Source organism: Haemorhous mexicanus, chromosome 4 (genome assembly GCF_027477595.1).
Source record: "Haemorhous mexicanus isolate bHaeMex1 chromosome 4, bHaeMex1.pri, whole genome shotgun sequence".
NCBI classification, from domain to species: Eukaryota; Metazoa; Chordata; class Aves; order Passeriformes; family Fringillidae; genus Haemorhous; species Haemorhous mexicanus.
The window spans coordinates 61,751,999-61,771,733 of NC_082344.1; the positions used below are offsets into that span (position 1 = coordinate 61,751,999).

At 35.9% G+C, this 19,735-nt stretch overlaps 1 protein-coding gene across 8 annotated transcripts in view; it reads left to right on the forward strand.

The window, feature by feature from the left end:
* LCORL (ligand dependent nuclear receptor corepressor like) overlaps positions 1–19,735 on the forward strand; it is an 82,176-nt gene that overhangs the window by 39,668 nt on the left and 22,773 nt on the right. For 4 of the 8 annotated variants that reach the window (XM_059845093.1, XM_059845092.1, XM_059845097.1 and 1 more), the window contains exons 5-6: positions 1,997–2,251; positions 11,097–11,187. In XM_059845093.1, the coding sequence (XP_059701076.1) occupies positions 1,997–2,251; positions 11,097–11,187 (346 nt within the window). Of the gene's footprint in view, positions 1–1,996; positions 2,252–11,096; positions 11,188–12,604; positions 16,881–19,735 lie in introns of those variants that run through there. The other 4 variants (XM_059845096.1, XM_059845095.1, XM_059845099.1 and 1 more) reach the window with 4 other exon arrangements.

Consider the following 19,735-nt stretch of genomic DNA (forward strand, 5'->3'; position numbering starts at 1 on the left):
TCTCTCTTCAAGAAACACTGGTCAGTTTTAGGTATATTGGTAGAGATCTGGTTGAAAGATTGTTGGAAGATAGAACTTTAACCATTAGCAGGTTTGTTTTGTCATGCCTTGGGTAAGTTCTCTTGAAGCCAAGATGTCTTAAAAATGCTGGAGCTTCACCATACCTCATCAAGCACTATGGAGAGGCCAGCCAAAAATTCTTGACAGGAAACATCTGAGCAGTGAGTAAGCTGCCCTCTCGTGTGCTATAGGCAGCAGATCTCATAGTTGCAGGTTTGTAATTCTTTGCAATGCTCTGTTTGTGAAAACAAATTCTCAAAATGGAATGTGTTTTAAATAAACCTGAAATAAACAAGGAAAAAAAAATCTTCTCTGCATTCATCCTAAACCTGAGCAGCATTCCTTGATCAGTGCTGGCAGTCACTCTCTTGATAGTTGATGGATAAAGCTTCATTGGCATAAAATGCTTGAGGAAATATGCTGTGTGATCCTCCAAACTTTCTATTAGGACATGTACCCTTTGCATGTAAACTTCTGCCCAACCTGGCCTTATCAGTTTCTTCACTTCCATGAAAAACCCCTCAGTTTATCATCTATTTTGTTTCAGATTAACTTTATTATGCCAGTAACTACAGAACCATGTCCTTTGGTATTTCCTCCAGGCAATCAGGGCTCACCTAAAAGCTAATTCTTGTTCATTGCTTTCACACTTGCTTGAAATCCCTCTCCCTTCTTGATTGAAAACTGTTTCACTCATTGCCTGTGAACTCAAGGATGGGCAGTAGTTAATATATTGAAAAGGATATTTGTGTGGAGAGGAGTGTAGAGTTGAAGGGAAGAAGGAAAAGTGAGGTAGTGAAGTAAGTGCTATTACTGCCAGTTTAAGGGGAAACACAGATCTCTGAGTATGGTCAAATTGTATTTGTCCTGTGAAATGGTGTGTTGCAGTCATCAGTGCAGTAGCACAGCTTAATTTAAGTTTCTTAATTACATTATTTACGCTAGGTTACACTTTTTTTTTTTCTGTTGCTTCTATTAGGATACTTTTTGGTGATTCACAGTTACAGTTTCAGCTATGCTTTTTAGTAAGAGGTTTTACTTTTTTCTAGCTGATAGGTAGCATTAAAATAAAGTAATTTATATCACATTTGATCCTTTTTTCTTTGTTTGTTTGTTTCTAAAATGAGATACTTATTTTCATTGAAATATTACCTACCCAAGCGAAAAATAGGATGTAGTTAGTTTAGAATAGGAAATAAAGCTTTTCTTCCAAGTGTTTTATTGCTAGCACTTTGAAAATGTCCTCAAAATCCTCTAAGATTTTACAATAAAAGCTTAAAACTTTGTTTGTATTCAATTGCTTGTATTACTACAAATGGTATGGGACATTTCAAGTAGCGTCATATCAGTTCTGACATTTCAATCCTGAACCTACAATGGGGATTATAATCTCAGAGTGGAACACAATCTTTTTGCCTTTTTTTTTTTTTCTTTTTAAGACCAGTTCCTCAAAAGTCCAACTGTTCTATATTATGAAGAGGACTAATCTTTAGAACTACATTTTAAAATTATTTTTGTTATGGTTGTTCTTTTAAAGTCACTTCTTTCTGTATTAATCCATATTTTATTTTACTTCCATGGTTTGTATTCAAAATACTTTATTTTCAAAACTGAAAATGAAGTCTGTAAATAAAAATTCAACTTATTTGCCCGCAGTACAGATTCTGAGTCCACTTTGTAATGCAACCCCACATACTCTTACTTGCATACTATGACAGAGGAGTAAGGTAAAAATTAATGATCTGTGCTAAATGTTCTTTCAAATGACTTCCAGTTAGGAATGCTCATTAAAAAAACTTGATAGAGATCTGAATTAATATGCTCGTTACACATGTACTTGTTTAACACATTTGTGTGCTTATATGAAGTATTTATTATAAGAAAAATAATTAATTTTGGTTCTTAATATATCTAATGCCTGTGTTTTTTATTCTAGATCTTCCTCAGAACTGTGATCCTAACATTCCCCTAGTTGCTCAGGAATTAATGAAAAAAATGATCCGTCAGTTTGCGATTGAGTACATTTCAAAAAGTAGCAAAATTCAAGAGAACAGAAATGGTTCATCATTTGAACCAAGTCTGATGTGTAAAAGTATCCAAATGAACCAAACGGAAAACTCCCTTCAGGAAGAACAGGATAGCCCTCTAGACCTCACTGTGAATCGAACTCAAGAACAGAATACTCAGCAAGGTAAATTTCTATATCTGATAATCTGTGTTTGCTGTCATTTATTCATTTTATGGTGTCTTATTCCCTTGAAAAATAAATGTCCATGTCAAATGGAAACATTTTTCATATTGTGTGTTAGCAGATAAGCGTTCTGATTTCTGAGTGCCTGTGTTAAATAAGTGGCATTGGAATTTCTCAGCTTTGGAAAACTGAATCTAAGTCCTCTCACCTGTGCTGTCACAGGTAACAGTGGTTCAAAACTTTTTTTGAAGAAATGGCTGTCAAGAAGCCTGAGAAAAAAGAAAAAGATCCTGGGATTTCAGGGAGCAAATGTCACTCAGTCTCTGTCAGCTCTTGAACACTTTGATTCTTTAAATACAGGCTGGTTAGAAAGATGGGAAGAGAAGATTACTCTGGGAGAAAATTTCCATACTTCATACCTTAATCATTACTGGTTAGTGCAGCTTTCTTAACTGAGAGTAAAGCTAGAAAAATAGTCTGTCTCACTATCATTTACAAAAAGGAAATAATTTCTTTGCCTCAAGGAATATTGCTATCCAAAACTGATAACAGTATAATCACGAGAGTGTTTTGGACTTTCAACCAGATTTGGATTAGCAGCAGTTTTCAGGAAGGGTTGTGACTGTCATGTGCACTGAAAGCAGTGGCAAAAGCAGCTTTTGTCTTTTACAGATATCAGGGTCAATGTTAATCTTGTCATATTGCAGACCAAAGGGAAAAGTTGACCTGCATGTCATATACCATACTGAAAAAGTTGAAAGAAACCAGAACTAAGGTTTTTTTGGTTTGGGGGGGGGGGGGGCGGGGGGGGTTTGTTGGTTTGTTTGTTTTAATATACATTAGCAGATTTGGTATGTGTGTACCTAATGATGTAGTCTTTAATTAGAGATCCTTGGGGGCAGGGAGCTCTGATGGATTCCTCATGATAAATATACCTATTCTAGGCTAAATTTCAAGCATCCTTTCTCTTTAAAAAAAAAAAAAAAAACAACAAAAACCCCCCAAACAACAACAACAACAACAACAACAAAAAAAAAAAAAAAAAAAAAACACAAAAAAAAAACCCCAAAAAACCCCCAAAAACACAACAAAAAAGCCCGGATATCTTGCCTTTATTCTGTATGGTCAGTGGAAACCAGTTTATACCAGGGTTTAGTAAATACTTACTGGTATAAATCCTGAGAAAATACCTTTTGTGCTTGGATGGAATCTTTCTATAGATGAATTACAGATTTTAGAGGTTTATAATTGCCTAGGTTGAAGCACATTTCTTTTGCAAGAGCAATAAAAAAATACTTTCCTCATATCAGCACTATAGCATGTTGCTTACTTCAGCAGCTGATTATTAATAACTAGTCTTAAATGTTCATGAAGGAACAAAGTCCCAAAGGCAGAGTCTGGCATTGCTGAGCCCAGATAAATCTTTGAGGAATGAAAGGGAAGGCAGGAGGTGGGCAAGGCAGGGACAGAAAGAAAGTTATGCTGCCACCCTTATCTTAAAATCCATTGATCTTTTCTCTAAGAAAAATCTAAAATACAGAGAAATGGAGTTATTTAAATAATCTTTTTATGTTATTGGATTTTTTCTTATAGTAAGGCTAAAGAGCAAGTTTAGAATTGTGGACCTTCAGTGAAACGCCTAAATCTAAAAGAGTTGTTCAGCACACACAATGTACAAGTTACACATTAAACTATGTAAGACACTGCAGAGTCTCGGGACTTAGACTGCCATGTTTGCTGGAGTGCTTTTTAGATGTTGAAGGTAACATCTTGCTGTGAAATTCAGAGATGCTGAAATGAGAAATAATAGTGGAATAAGACTGTAGTTGGAGAAAGGTGGCTTGAACATCTTACCCACAAGGGAAGTTGTATTGTGCTTTTGGTTTTCCATGAATGTGTTAATTTTGAACTATTTTAGCTTTTTACTGTTGTGATGGAAACATGAGCAAATAAGTTAAAGATTAAAAATGTCAGCCTGCTCTTTTTATTTACATTATGTTCTAAGTGCAAAGATTCATGAAAAAGTTATTTTAATTAGCTTTTGTCAGGGACTGTGTATTGTTATTGCACCCAACTCTCAGTTCTGTGTTTTTCCTGAAGACAGCTTGATTATAATAAAGTGTCATGTGCTTATGGTAGGGAATTATGAAGGTTTTTTAATTGGATTATTTTTTGAAATGTATCATTCTCTAACATAGTATTCTTCTTTGGTCTGGAGACTTTTAAAAGCTGTACCATGGTTCCATTCTTAGTAATGTTTTTTAAATACCATGCAACTCTCTTTAGTATTTGCTATTTGTAATTCCTATTAAAATTTCCAAATGCAGTGGTGGTAACAGGAGGAAGTTCAAATTGCTTTGATGGATCCTCAAAGTTGAAATCTTTAATTCAAATCCTGTTAAGCAGATAATAATCCAAGTATGAATTCTTTAGGTTCACTTTCTGCCTAGGCAGGTGCTTTGTATTTACAATAGTTATCTTTGAAATGAATAATCTAATTAGTTAAATAGACAATCTTACTCCTTTACTATTAGAGTGATTCTTGGGCTTGAGAGGCAGGAGTAAACTTTATTTTCCAGATTACTCAAAGCAGCGAGCAGATCCAAGCTAAGTGCTAGCTCAGCACTGAAAGGAGATTCTGCCGCTGAAGTTCTCCATTAAAGAAAGCTTCCTACTTTCCTCTGGAGGCCATCTCTGAAGCCAAAAAATCCTTAGGTCTGACACTTCCAGACCTGATAGCCCTGATTTTTGGGCTTACATGGCAGGGTTTTTATAGCTGGGGAGGGCTGTAGGGTGGCATCTGTGAGAAGCTTGTGTGGCTTCTGTGTGAGGCTCAGCCAGCTCTGCCCACACCAGGCTGCAGGGGAGCATAGGAGCTGGGCTCATAGTGCTGCTGTGAAAGCATGGTTAAGAAAGTGCAAAAATGCTGGACAGGCAGAGGGGTCAGAAACAGCACTGGGAGCAACGAGGTGAGGGAAAGGCGAAGGGAGGTGATCCAGGCACCAGAATGGGTATTTCCATCGAGCACATGGAAAGGACCGTGGTGGAACATGTGTTCCATTGCAGCCTGTGGAGCAGATACTCATTCATGTTGCAGCCTGTGGAGGACCCCACAATGGAGCATCTGGGTGTTTCCTGAATGGTCTGTGGCCTGTTGAGAAGGAGCTGTAAAGAATTGTACTGACTTTAGCCCCTATTCTCAATCTTGCCTATGCCATCTGGGCACGGGAGAAAATGGAGGGATTGGGAATGAAGTTGAGAGCCTGGGAAGAGGTAGGAGTGGGGAAGTGCTTTAATTTTTATCTTTTTCGCATTATCCAAATCTGTTTTAACTTGCAATAAATTCATTTTCCCTGAGTCTATTTTGCCTGTAATGGTAATTGAGAAATGTTTTCTCTGTATTTATCTTCATGATCTTCATCTTATTTCTTCCTGCCCCCCACTGAGGACAGGGAATGGTAGAGGGGCTGAGTTGGGGTCTAACTACTGGCTTAGGTGAACCCATTGCACCTCTGGAACTGCAGCATTTGGTACTGAGTATGAGTTTAAGCACTGGTATCCAGGTATGTCCAGCTGACCCGTGACTGGGGGTGGAGTCCCAGAGCATGCTCTACTTTCCTCTGCAGGTGGAAGCGTGGTAATTTAGCAGGGTGCTTTAATTCCTGTGTATCTTGCTCGTAATGAGGCAATCAATTCAATGTCAGTCAATTAGCTGTCTCCAAAAATACCTGTATCTTGCTCCTTTTTCTAATGCATGTAACTCTTACAGCTGTTCAGGCCTTGATAACAGGTACCTGTAAAGAAAAACAAAACCTGTTTTCCATGCACTACATCTAACAAAGGTGGGGTGTTACTGTGTGCTTTTGCAATACTGCTTTTCCTCTAAACTAAGCCAATGAAGAAGTAGCATCCTTGCAGAATGACATGGTGAGTAAGGAACAGTGTTGAAATATCCTGCAGCAACTTATTTCCTTGTGCAGTCATGGGGCTGAGCTCTTTCAGGAATGTTCCTAGCAGCAGCAAAGTGTGATGCAGAGGCTTCTTTCACTTGGTAGATATGGAGGGTTGATGGTTCTCAAGCTTCTAAGCAAAATGACTTTAAGAGTCAGAAGTAGAAACAGTACCAATAAATAATCTGCTGGTTTAGCTGCACAAGCTTATTCTTGTTTCTGGATCTGGGAAGAGCAGAATGGAGAGCTTATGGGTTGAGATAAGGACATGGTCATTGCTTACTACCACTTGCCATCATGGGTTAAAGAGACTTTGCTTGGGAAAAATAATTCTAATTATTTCTTATTAACATAAATTTTTCATTATTAATTCAGGCAGTAGAAACAAAAATTCATTGAAACACTGCCTTTCCTTTCTCCTTTCCCAGGCTCAGCTTCACTCCAGGTTCACCTGTGACCATCACCACCACCCCTGTAGTACAAGGGGATTGGGTGTGGGTTGTCCACAGTCTGTTCCTAATGGTTTCTCTCTGCCGCTGGACTTATCTCTCACATGTTCTCATTCTTTTTGTTCCCATTTTTTGTGTCCATCTGGCACTTTTCCCCCTTTCTTAAATACAGTTCTCCAGAGTTTCTGCCCAAGTGGCTGCTGGACTCAGCTGTGCCCTGCAGGAGGTCTGGAAGCCAGCCATCTGTGTCCAGCACAGGGCAGCCCCTGGCCCGTCCTCACAGATACTGCCAGGACTGTGCCCTGATCACCCTGTGAATGGCCATATACTTTTCATCTGGCATTTTTTATGTTACTAAATAGCACTTCAAGTCAAGAGGGGCTACTCAAAGTGGTAGTTAAGGATTTATAAAAGGCTTTGGTGCTCCTACTGACTGTTTCCTGAAAACTCTGTGTTCAGAAGCGCAGAAAATAGCCCGCAAAAGGCAAGGCACCATCAGGAAAAATACTGAAGACAAGACTGTTGTTTTGTTGCTACAAAACCCCTTGTCCTGTGGATGGGTAAGGTAAAGGGAGAGTTGTTATTTACTACACGGTATGAAAGCTAGGTAGACCTCTCTGAAAATTCTTAGAGGAAGAGACAGGTAACAGGCAGGTTTTGCTCAACTGTTCTTAAACATCGGAACTGCTGTGACAGGAGGTCATGGGTCACTGGGTTCACAAAGGGCCTTAGATTTAACAGAACCAAGGCCAGAAACTAAAGCTAGAGTAGGCAGGGATAAATCTCTGAGATCCCTAAGCTAATGACAGCAGCTTCTAGGAGAGCAGGAGAGTAAAGAGCTGCAGGTAGTGGCCAGGCTGATGTGCTCTTCCAGAGTAGGAGTGGAGTGCTCCCCTGCCTTGGAGGCTGAGTATCACTGTCGAGGCGGTCACGACACAAAGCAGAGACCACAAGCAGTCTCAGATGGCAGCTCTTTATTATTGAACATGGCTGACCTTTTATACACTTTCCAATTGTTTATGCTTCTTCTACCCTAACTGTTGGCCACAATAAATCAACATAATTCTATTGGTGAAAAGTTACGGTGACTGAACTAACTTTCTGAAAATACTTCATCCAGCTGCAAAGTTCTTATCTTTCTTCAGTTCCTCACTTCTCTTGGTCTCCGTGGTTACAGCCTTGGAGAGAGCTCCTTATCAGCTTCTTCTTGCTTCTCAGCTTCTTTGGCTAACAGGCCCACTGTTAGCCCCTTCCACAGCTGAGGACTGAGTAGTGTGGGTTAACTGATGTAATAAGACAGTTTATAATAGCTAATGAGAGATTTCCTGAAACCCAGAAAAAAAATCAGTTTAGAAATCAAATACCAGTTGTAGGAACTCAAGGCTGACCTGGTTTCTGTTGCTTCTCCTTCCCCTCCCTGCTTCCCTAACATCACTAGTTTCAAGTGGAGGAGTTTCAAGTGATTGAAGTCCTGATTATTTTGAAAATGAACTCTGATCACACTTAGTTTCGTCTTGGTATTGGTGCACCTGATGATCTTGTGCTGAGAATCAGAGGCCAGAGGTTGGTCCATTCCTTTGAGGATAAGAATAATTTAATTTGCATATAAATAGCTGCATTAGAAGACCATGAGTAGCATACCTGAAAAACATCTAATGTATTTTTCTATATTATCCAATGTTTTATACTTTTTTTTTTATGAAGAATTACTTCTTAGTAGTCATGGCTTCACCTAAAGAGTGGAAGTAGTTACATGTCTTTTATTAAAACCACCTTACAGAGTGGTTTTTCTGTTCCTGATACAATTCAGTTCCTGTCTAGAATACCTATTTTGATTGATTTGTAAGAAATAATAGAAAGTTCTGGCTCAGTTTAGAGAAGACTATCCCTACCTTGCAAGTAACAAGCTTCCAAGATTCATAATCCACCTGTAGAATGCCTCTTTGCAAACTTTTTGTACCTGATGTACTAAAGTGAACATCTCAACTGTGTATATACATTCATTTCATTAGGTAGGATTACACCGTGTCTTAGAGCTTTACAGCAAATGCTCTCATTATCCTACCAGTTTGAGGTGGGTTTCTGTGAGGATTGTTTGTTGTGGGTTTTGGTGGGGGTTTTTTTGTGGGTTTTCTTTTTTTTTGATTGGTTGGTTTGCTTTTTTTAAAAATTCAAATGAAATGGCTAAAAAAAAAGAAACTGTAGTCCAGTGACTCTATCTGGTATTTTGCATGTATATCAAATTTCTTGTGTGATTCTCTTTACTGAGTATCATCTTCCCATAAAGCATTGTCTTCAGGGAGGTGTCATGTACTTAATGAATTTGAATTTGCTGTATTGGAAGAACCAAATGTCTTGAACCTCAAATTCATTTAGTTCTGCACATCCTTTAGAGGCTGAAAATATGGCTAATTTTTTGATTCAGGAGGCTGAATTTTCACTAATTCTTTAGTAATTTTAGTTCTTTTAGTAATTTTTCAACTGATTGCTACCCTGGTGTTGTCAAAGCCAGTTCTGAAAGAGTGGGAATGAAAATTATTTTCATTATGGAATCTTACAGGAGCCTTTGGATTTTGTTGATTTGTTTGGGTTCTTTCTTTTCGTAAAAATCTAGCTAGCTGCTAGCTTTGTCTTTTTTTTTTTTTCCTGTAAATTGGTGGAGAGACAATTAGCTTTTTATTGCTTGATAAGTGGTCAGCTTTGAATTAGATTTTTTTCCAGTGATGTCTTCTAAACTTTTTTGTGATGTCTGTGAGTGTCAGCTGAAGATGGAGAAACTGTTGCGCAGGGGAGCACACAAGCACTTAAGAAAGGGAGATTTGCTTTGTGCAACTGACAGAGCACAACAGATGAAATCTGTTCCACAGGACTCAGGGCCTTTGGGTTGAGCTTGGGTATTCCTGGGTAGGCCAAAATGTCCATGTAGAATTTTTCTGTAGTGTTCTTAATTGGCTTTTTCTTCTGCAATATCAATGCATCAGGAAGGTTGGTTTGCATTAATCCTTTCTCTAACTTTAAGATTTTGAAAGGAATGTATTCGGGTGCAAAGAAGCACCCTTGACAAGGGGAATATTTATATGTATTCATCCCCTTAGGCTGAGTTACGATGTTACTTTTTCTCTCTTTGACCTCCTTCAAACAGTACAAAATAGTTGTGGAAGAACAGTCAAAGAGCAGTCCAAAACCAAAAATCTGGATTTGATTATTACACAGAACTCTTATTTCCTTGCATTATTGGTATAAAGGAGAGCTACCCAAACAATTCTCTTGACTTCTTATTTGAGTGTTGGCATTTGGATGCTTCAACCATTGCCTGCATCTGAGGCTGTGGGAAAATATGTGCAATTGATTGATGTTTTAGAAATAATAGGCAGTAACATGAAAATTACGCTGTATATGCAATAGGGGATAGTATAAAGGTGATTATAGAGTTGAATGTTGAGCTACATGTTGAAACTCAAAATTGAATTCGCAGAGCTCAGGCACACAAAACAGCCCAAGTTTGAAACAGAGAACCAAGGAAGAAAGGTATGAAATTAAATATATTTAGGGGATTTAACTATAATTTAAATGTCATTGTTGTTTTGTTTTTTTTTTTAAAGAGAAAAGATTAAAAGGAGTATTTTAACTGTTTATGTTTTTAAATACTGATTTTTTTAAAAAGTATGTTTTTCTATTTCAATACTTCATAGACTTTAACAGCCAAGTATAAATCTTGAATTTTAACTTTTACCAGTGACTTGATGGACCACTTTAGGTCTTTCTTTTTTCTAATTTCTAATACTATTGCATATATGTGGAGGTAGCAGGAGGAGTATGTAGAGTTAAAGTGTTAGTACTCTGTATTGGGCTCAAGCTCTTTTCCCAGTTATGGGGAAGTTACTGGATACTGGGAAGTTACCCAGTTCCTGGTACCTGCTCATCCAGTAACCTGGTCTGGTGTCATTGCTGACCCTGCTTGGAGCAGGAGTTGGTCTGGGGGCCTCCTGAGATCCTTATTAGCTTGAATTATCCTGTAAGCCTAGGATTTAGTTATGTCAAGTTTAACTTCAGCATCAGAATTGTCTGTTTACAGAATGTAAATATGAATAATAATTGTAGTATCAAGTGCATTCTTTTGGTTGCCTTAAAAGTAAAAAGTGCAATATAGACACGTGTGATTTTTAGGAAAGCAGTCATGTTTGGTTAATACAGGTTCTTTTAAATTTTGCTATTTCTGAATGAGTTTACTTTTTTTTTTTTCTCAAATTTATAAAGTTTGGTGGCAAATCAAGTGCACAAAATCATTTGCTGATGGCCGATGCTGTTAATGGAATAAGGTGTCAGAAATTTTACAGGATAAAGTAGCTGCTTGAAAATTGTGCCATAGGTGAAAATACATTTGCTGACAAAATCTCTGAGATCTTCCTTAAAAGCACTGTTATCATCACTACTCGTTCTTTGCAGGGGATGGAGTGCTAGATCTCTCTACAAAGAAAAGCGCAAGGTTGGAAGAACCAAAATATGATCCCTTGTGTTCTGAAAACTCAGTGTCTGGGTAAGCAATGTTTAGGACTCTCTTTGGCTTATCAAAAAGACAATCCAGGTTTCTCTTCTTTGGCCAGGTTTTATGTTCATAACATACCTGTATATACTGGCACACACATGTGGTTCCTATTTTGCTTTCAAAAGAATTTTTGTCACTCATAAGTGTGTGTCTATGTATATATCATATGTTTCATTTGTCTTTTTTCCTTTTTTTTCTGTTTAAAGAAAAGTTATCAGAACAATCACCAAACTTTAGTTCATGTTACTAAAAATTACATGAAAATTGATTATGTAACACAGTAGAAGTAAAAGACTAGTAGAAGAAAATGCAAATAATTATTTTAGAACTTATTTAGGGAACTTCAATTTTGGACAAAAATGACCATGTTAATAATTAGATGCAAAATCTTCAACTAACATGAACAAGTTAAATGATTATTACCTATAATATTCCTTAATAGAGAGAGAGAGCAAGCGCGTGAGAGAGAGCTCTTAATCATCATACTTATATTTGCATCATGGTTCTGACTATGGTGTGTGGTGGCAAATGGTTAAATTTCTTTATTCAGCAAGGAAAACGTTATTGCATCTGCTGACAGCTACCACAAAATTAGTGAATTGCTTTGTTTTGTTGGATTTTATGATCTTGGCATCCTCCCATCCACTAGCCATAGCAGGACCCTTTTTGTCACCTGTACGTCTTGCAAATAACTTATTACAAATAGGACTACAGTAGCAGCATTTGTTGTATGATGTAAAAGTGCATTTTATTAATTTGCTGATATGAAAAAGTTTGAAAATGGATGGCTTTGTAATTAGTGAGCTGTAAATAGTGAGTAGAAGTTTTTAAAATTTTGTCTTATTTTGCGAAAAATGGACTTGATTGTTAACTACAGCACTTTATCTTCTTGTTGTAGAAAGCCTAGTTTTGTGTAAGTCTGGGATGTTTGTGTGTAGTTATGTACTTATTGCTGCAAATTTTCTATAAGGGGGTTGACTCTTTTATTACTTGTTTAGCGGTAACGTCACGTTTCTACTAACAAAAACTCCTTCAGGATTTGGGTATTTAACAGAACGTTAATTGTATAATTAAAATTTATTATATATAACAGTGTTGCTCTGCAAGCATGTGAACAAGGGAATATAGCAAGCACATGAGACTATTACCAAATACTGAGCTAGGATATAAAGTTCTTGGAAGGGCTGCTGTAGAAGCCACGGTATGATTTTTGACACACTGTCCTACCAGAACTGTAACATTTTGCTAGGATAATCATTTAACTACCACATCTCAAAGGCTAAAAAGTATCAGAAGCAGTGATGTTACCGAAGCAAGGAGTATAATAAAGGAGTGGACCCTTCCCTTCCATAGCTGTGTGAGAGTCTCTCATACATCAGTTTACCATCGTTTCATTCCATCCATCCAGGAGACTACACAGAAACAGAGAGGACTATGTGGAAAGAAGTGCTGAGTTTGCAGATGGTTTGCTCTCAAAAGCTTTGAAAGACATTCAGTCTGGAGCACTGGACATAAATAAAGCAGGCATACTTTATGGCATACCTCAAAAAACTTTACTTCTCCACTTAGAAGCCTTACCAGCAGGAAAGCCTGCACCTTTTAAAAATAAAACTCGAGATTTCAATGATAGTTATTCATTTAAAGACAGTAAAGAAACTTGTGCAGTCCTACAAAAAGTAGCCTTGTGGGCAAGAGCTCAAGCAGAGCGCACAGAAAAAAGTAAACTCAGTCTACTTGAAACCTCAGAATTAAAATTCCCAACAGCTTCCAGTTACCTCCACCAGTTAACTCTACAGAGAATGGTCACTCAGTTTAAAGAAAAAAGTGAAAATCTACAATATGAAACTTCAAGTCCCACTGTACAATTAAAAATTCCTCAGCTAAGAATAAGTTCTGTGTCCAAACCACAGTCTGATACTGCTGGTCTTCTGGATGTTATGTACCACGTTTCTAAAACCTCCTCAGTCTTAGAAGGATCAGCTCTTCAAAAATTGAAAAATATCCTCCCTAAACAGAACAAAATTGAATGTTCTGGACCTGTAACTCACTCAAGTGTTGACTCCTACTTTCTGCATGGGGACCTCTCTCCTTTGTGTCTTAATGCTAAGAATGGGACAGTAGATGGAACCTCAGAAAATACAGAAGATAGTTTGGATCGTAAAGATAATAAGCAACCAAGAAAAAAACGTGGCCGCTATCGGCAGTATGACCATGAAATAATGGAAGAAGCAATTGCAATGGTAATGAGTGGGAAAATGAGTGTTTCCAAAGCACAAGGAATTTATGGGGTACCTCACAGCACTTTAGAATATAAAGTAAAAGAAAGATCTGGAACATTGAAGACTCCACCGAAGAAGAAACTCCGTTTACCAGATACTGGCTTATTTAATATGACAGATTCAGGGACTGGCAGCTGCAAAAATAGTAGCAAGCCTGTGTAGAATAATTGTTAGCAAATTGTTTTGTGTGTGTGTATGTATGTCTGTATACACACACTATGTGAGAAATACATAAGCTCACTCTGACAGAAGACATGAAATTATACAGTTCAAAAACCACATACATGCCTTTTGAAAAATAGTTTTATTCAGGGTTTTCACTGTGGACAGAATTATAGAGTTGCTCACTTAATTCTGATAGTGTGTATTTAATATAATCCATGTATAAATAGATGAAAAGATTCAGGTTTTATTTAGTAGTCACTAGCATAAAGATGTTTTGGGAAAACAAGTATTTGTCATGTGAAGCATAATTTTTAATTGGTGGAGAACCACTTTACCCATTCAATTATCCATCTTATTATGGAAATACACAACCAAGGGTTAGCAGACTTTTATAGTTCACAGAATACTTGCAATAAATTGTAAGTAACTCAGATTATACACAGCAAGGGATTAAAAAAAAAGATAGTTCCTCACAAGGAAGTGGATTTGTGAAGTATTAGTAGGATATAGTACATTCTGTGAAAGAAAAAAAGTTCGTTATTTAAATATCCAATACAAGTAAGAAAAACATTTCATTACAAAAATGTGTGTTTAGCAGGCATAAACTGCATTTTTTTATCATTTTAAGAAGATTTTGTTGTTGGTTTAGAAAGAAATTGGTGTTTACAAAGTGTACACTTATGAAATCTGAGAAATTACTGTAGTTATAGAATTATTAAATATGAAATAAGATGGAATACTAAGAGCATAAAATAATTTAAACTTTAACATAATTTTCCTTTTTAGTTTGACAATTAAGGTAACTTGTAAGGTTTAAAAAGAAAGTTGGAATGCAACTTAGAGCATGTTCATAATGTGCACAGAATGAGCTTGAGATTGGTTTGGGTTTGTTTGTTTTTTTGTTTAAACGTGCTGGTTAGTTGATGTTATGACTACTTAAAATTTATTTAAGGATTGTGTCACACTCCTATTGAAAAACCTCACTGTAACTGTAATGTATTTGCTGCTGTGACATTTCAAAACTTTTTCAGTTTATCAAAATGAATACCAAGTTACATTATCATCTTGCTAATAACCAAATTTGCAGTTCAGGGTCTTGATAGAAATACAAATATGAAACAGTGAAGCTGTTTTGAACTTTCAATAATATAAATTCTTTATAAATTTGGTAGTTAGAAGTTAGACAGTTCATTTTAAATACATAACTTTTAATAGAATTTAAGGGAGACCAATTACCTTCTTATTGCAGTTTTTACATGAATTTCAAAGTATTCACATTGGACTTTTTATCACACTTAATTTTTTTATGTAATATCAAAATTATATGTCTATATATGAATGGGGGCTTGCTTCATACATTCACTACTGAACATCAATGCCCTTTTCCTCTCAACATGTAATTTTTTCTCTATGTATCTAATTTGGCATTAAAAAAAAGACTCTCCAACTTTTATACACGTGGTGCACATGCACACATTTTTTTCCCCACTTAAATTTCCATGTGTATGGGTTAATTGTAGAAATGAAATGGGACATTAGATACATATGGGCCACATCAGGTAATTTATTTATAGATAGACTTGCCATTAAATTCAGTGGAGAGCATACTGCAATACTGGTGGCAAAATCCAGCCCATATCTATTAACACTACTAAAAAATAGCAAAATCCACTTTAAAACAGAATAATCCTTTGAAACTGCACAACCAGTATCTCAGTTCCTTGGTCTCTCAGATCTATACTGAATCTTCTTCAGTCATTAAGGTTTACTTGCATATTACAGTAGGAATCTCTCAGGCACATAATGATTCTTAGGGTGTCCTGTTCAGGGTCAGGAGTTGGACTCAGTGATCCTGGTGGGTCCCTTCCAACTCAGCTTAATCTGTGATTCTATGATTTTAAGCAGAACTGTACCTGATAAGAGTTCGCTGAACAGCAGATGTCAGGGTCATCTTTCATTTTAAAAGAATTAAGCCATATTTTGTGTGGGCCAGAAAGATTAATTTGTGAATATATCCCCACTGAAAAATGCAGCTGAAAAAACTGCATTAAAAGTTTCAACATCTGTCTTTATACAGTTTTACTTGCAAAAATCTGGGGCTTCAATACATTGCCTAATATTTGTACCATACTGATGTTTTCTACTCCTCAGACATTGTTAGAAATTTGAGTCAGAACTTTATATTGAAGGCAAGTGACAGTACTCTTTTTATATCATTTAAAAGATGACCTGACCAAAAATTTAACAGGATTCATAAAATCAGGGATCATTTTACTATTGACTTAACAGTACTCAGTAGTTTTGTATGTAATATTATAATTAATTTTCAACATTTTAGTACTTGTATTTATTTTTTGGTCAGAAATAGTACTTAAAATATTTTTTGATAGTTTATAGATGATACTCAGCCTGTAAGTGTTTAAAGAACAGAACTATTTGTTTCTAATTATTAGGCTAACATTTTAATTACACAACTAAGGAAAGGCAGGGAAATGTGTAAATTCTCCTCCCCCAACCCCTATGTATTTCATTAATGTCATTTAAATTATACATTTTGAACTGTTTTATAAATTCAGTTACCAGTCACTACTTAGTAATTGACAATTTCTGAAAATTCCTGTTTCAGCAGAATTTTAAATGAAGGTGAAAGCAAGCCCTACATGCTTTCTACTTATTTGAATGTTTCTCAAGTATTTTATATTAAAAAACAGTGCCTCTGTTTTTAGAACTACTGCTCAGTAAAGTTGTTTAAACCATTTCTGGTAGCTAATGACAATTTTATATTAAATTGTATATTAACTTTAGTGAGACTGATTTTTTTAGTTGTTTACAGTACAAATACTTGTATTTGTTTTTTAATTGCAGTATTTCCATTGTCGCAGTAATTTAGTAAAACTCTGTGGCTGCCTTGATTTTTGACAGATTTTTGTTAACAACTGATTTTTAGGCAATTAGTTATATTTATGCATAAATCAATTGCACTATAATTCATGAATTATTTATTACAATATTTTCTAATGAATTCCATGTATTTGTCTTGTGTTGTAAATGTACTGTAATTCTGTTTCTTCTTTGTGTTGTTATATTCCTAAATCTGATTGTATGAATTTAATTGTTTAGTTAACGTGTTTCTACGTTGTAATTTGTAGTAAAGCACTTCAATGCTTTTGCACATAAATTTACAACACTGATGTGTGATTGATTTGCTCATTCAGTAAAAAAAAAAAAAAGAAACAAAAACCTGTACACTGACTTATTTGACTTATTCTTGAGGCACAAGATGATTAGCAGTGGCATAAGACCAAGAACTGTACAAATTAAGCTCATAATGACTAATTTGCTATGAGATTTTTATCAGAAATAGTAGCTTTAAGAAAGGATGCTTTCTTTTCTCAGAATTGATTAATTACTAATGAGAACAAAATCAGAAAATTAATTTTTTAACACCCACCTTTGGTTAGCAGCTAAAAATTACAAAAAGTATGTAGCTTTTTTGAGGTACTTAGTTACTTAATAAAGTCAGAAAACAAACATTTCTGTAAGACAGATTTGTATTTCTATAGTAGTTCCATTCTGTTTGTATGAGTACTTGAAACTATGTTCTGTTCCAGTTTTGTTGCTGTTCCTGGTCCGTACAGATCTTGCTAGAGTGCTCTATCTTCTCTCTGGCTGAGATGACAAGGGAAGGTTCTCTTTTGGGAGTCCTCTCATAGAGCTCTTCCCTGATAGCTTTTGTGGAGGAGGCCAAGTTTTACTTCTTTATATGTCAATTAATACACTGAAAGTCTGGGAATTAACCTTATCACATTGTTGCTTTTGTGCCATTTTTGGACTCCAGTAAATCCACACTCCATGTTATTAACTGTCCCTATCTGCCAGAAGGGAAATGTCATTCCATGCTTAGCCTTGAGCGATACAGAAGGTACCAGGGTAGCAGTGCATATTGATCCTCTCACCTCTCGACCCCCCTGTTTCCTGCCCACTCTCTCCAGCCATCTTTCTGTGTGTGGTTTGGAGGAAGTGTGCAGTTTGTCAAAGTGATAGGTCTTCCTCCTGTGAAATTATTGCTTAAGCCTTTAATCCTGAGGATAGTCTAAACTACAGTGTGGCAACACAAATTTAAAGAGATATAGGAAGGTTTTAGAGGAAACTGAAGTATAATTCCATAGTTGTATTGAAAAGCTACTAAAAATTAGTATGTTTAAATATATTGACATCTCTACAGGGAGACACTTCAAGGAAAATGTGTTGCTTTAATGCTTGAATTTGTTTGTGTAGTAAGCTCTGCTCCCAAGTGGTGGCTGAGTAAGGGCTCCATGTGTCTGTACGAACTGGGAAGATCGTTTGGACTGTGGTGCTATCACAGTAGAATAGATGAAAGTTGTCTGTTGTCTGTCAGCTTTAGACACTAACTCACGTTAAGGGAAAGCAGATTATAGATGTCACACAAGGGTGGATAATCAGGAAAGAAATTATTTTAGAAGAATGTCTGTGATGATCAGAATATTGCTTTATACAACAAATTGATCTCCACATAGCAAATTCAAAGGTTTTGAGGCCTGTGGACGATTTGATCACTCCCTTCGAGAAGGTTGTAAGGCTCCAGAAGTTTCTTCCACCAGGGAACAGACTTTAAATACCAGTTACAGATACAGGTCCTCTATAGTTAAAGCTCTCCAGTGAAACTATAGACACACCTTGCAAGTCTAGACAGATAGGAAGGTACTAGTTTAAAAATTCAGTCTAAAAAAAGACTGTGCTATAGCTATCTTTTTAGCAAATTAGTACTTAACAAATTTACTCTGGTTTACAAACAGAATATGGAGGGTGGAGGCCTAGTGGCATGTTGATTTTTTTTTTTTTAATCTAGCCTTTCAAAAAGTAATTAAAATCATGGTGGTGGGGAGGGCAATTACCTTTTATCCTTAATTGTACTATTAGAATGAGCTTCCTTTTTACAAGTGTAGTGATTTTGATACCTTGTGACTCCTGAATTTGTTGGAGTAACAGACTTTTCTCAGTGTAGTGGTATTTCAAAAAGAGTCAAATCCTGACACTGACATTCCCTTGAATAATGTGGGTTTTATTTTAGTTTGCAAGTGCAACGAGGTTTTGGTTTTTTTCTTTTTAAGGCTTAATCATTTCAGATTAAATATTATTGCAACTTCAACTAATACCATCACAATTATCTTATGCCTTTATGAGTTAGTATCATCTAGATGCCTGATTTTGAATGTATACCATTTCATACTGAATATTACAGGAGAAGGAAAAAAACCATGAAGAATTATTATGCACAGTTGGCTGGTTTTAAGCTCTAAATTTTAAAATATCAAGGACAATAAAAATATTTATTTTTATAAGCTTGCATCCAGTAAGAAACTTGAAGCTAGCGGTTATTATTGATGCTTACAATTTTGGGTCTGACTTAATTAATGACTAGGTTACTATATTTAAATATAGCACATTAAATTTTAAATATGTTTGTTCATTGATCAGTACAGTTGTAAAAAAAATCAGAATGAAAATTTTTTGAAGTACAAGCTTAAATACAAAAAAAATTACAGGGGATAATATCAGGGAAAAAAAGTTAGTGTCATGTTCAGAGTTTGGTGATATGTTTAAACTATACATACTTTTCTAAAACAGAATTCTTCCAACATTTTCTGCTCATGCAATTGGTTTCAGTAAAACATTTGAACTAGGTGTTAACTATCTCTTGATAGTTGCTATCCAGCATAAGGATTTTGTATTTAATTGAATACCTGTATTAATTTCTACCATGGAAAATTTTCAGCTTTTCAGTATAAATGATTGATTAGGTAAGTAGTGACATTAGTTTTAATAATTTTTAAGAAATTTATTAAATAGTTAAAGTAGTATTTTTAAGGGTTTTTTTTTTAGTTAATACATTTGAGAACAACTGCTCAGCAGTCCTTTGATATAGGCCTACCCTGTTTTAAGGATATTTAAAGGATATTAGCTTTTATCTTGGAAATTACTTTTTCCAGTGGTGATTATCTCTTTTTCTGTTTAAGGAATCTGTGTGTGTGCACACACGTGTGTGTTTAATATATTGTAATGAAGAGCTTGTG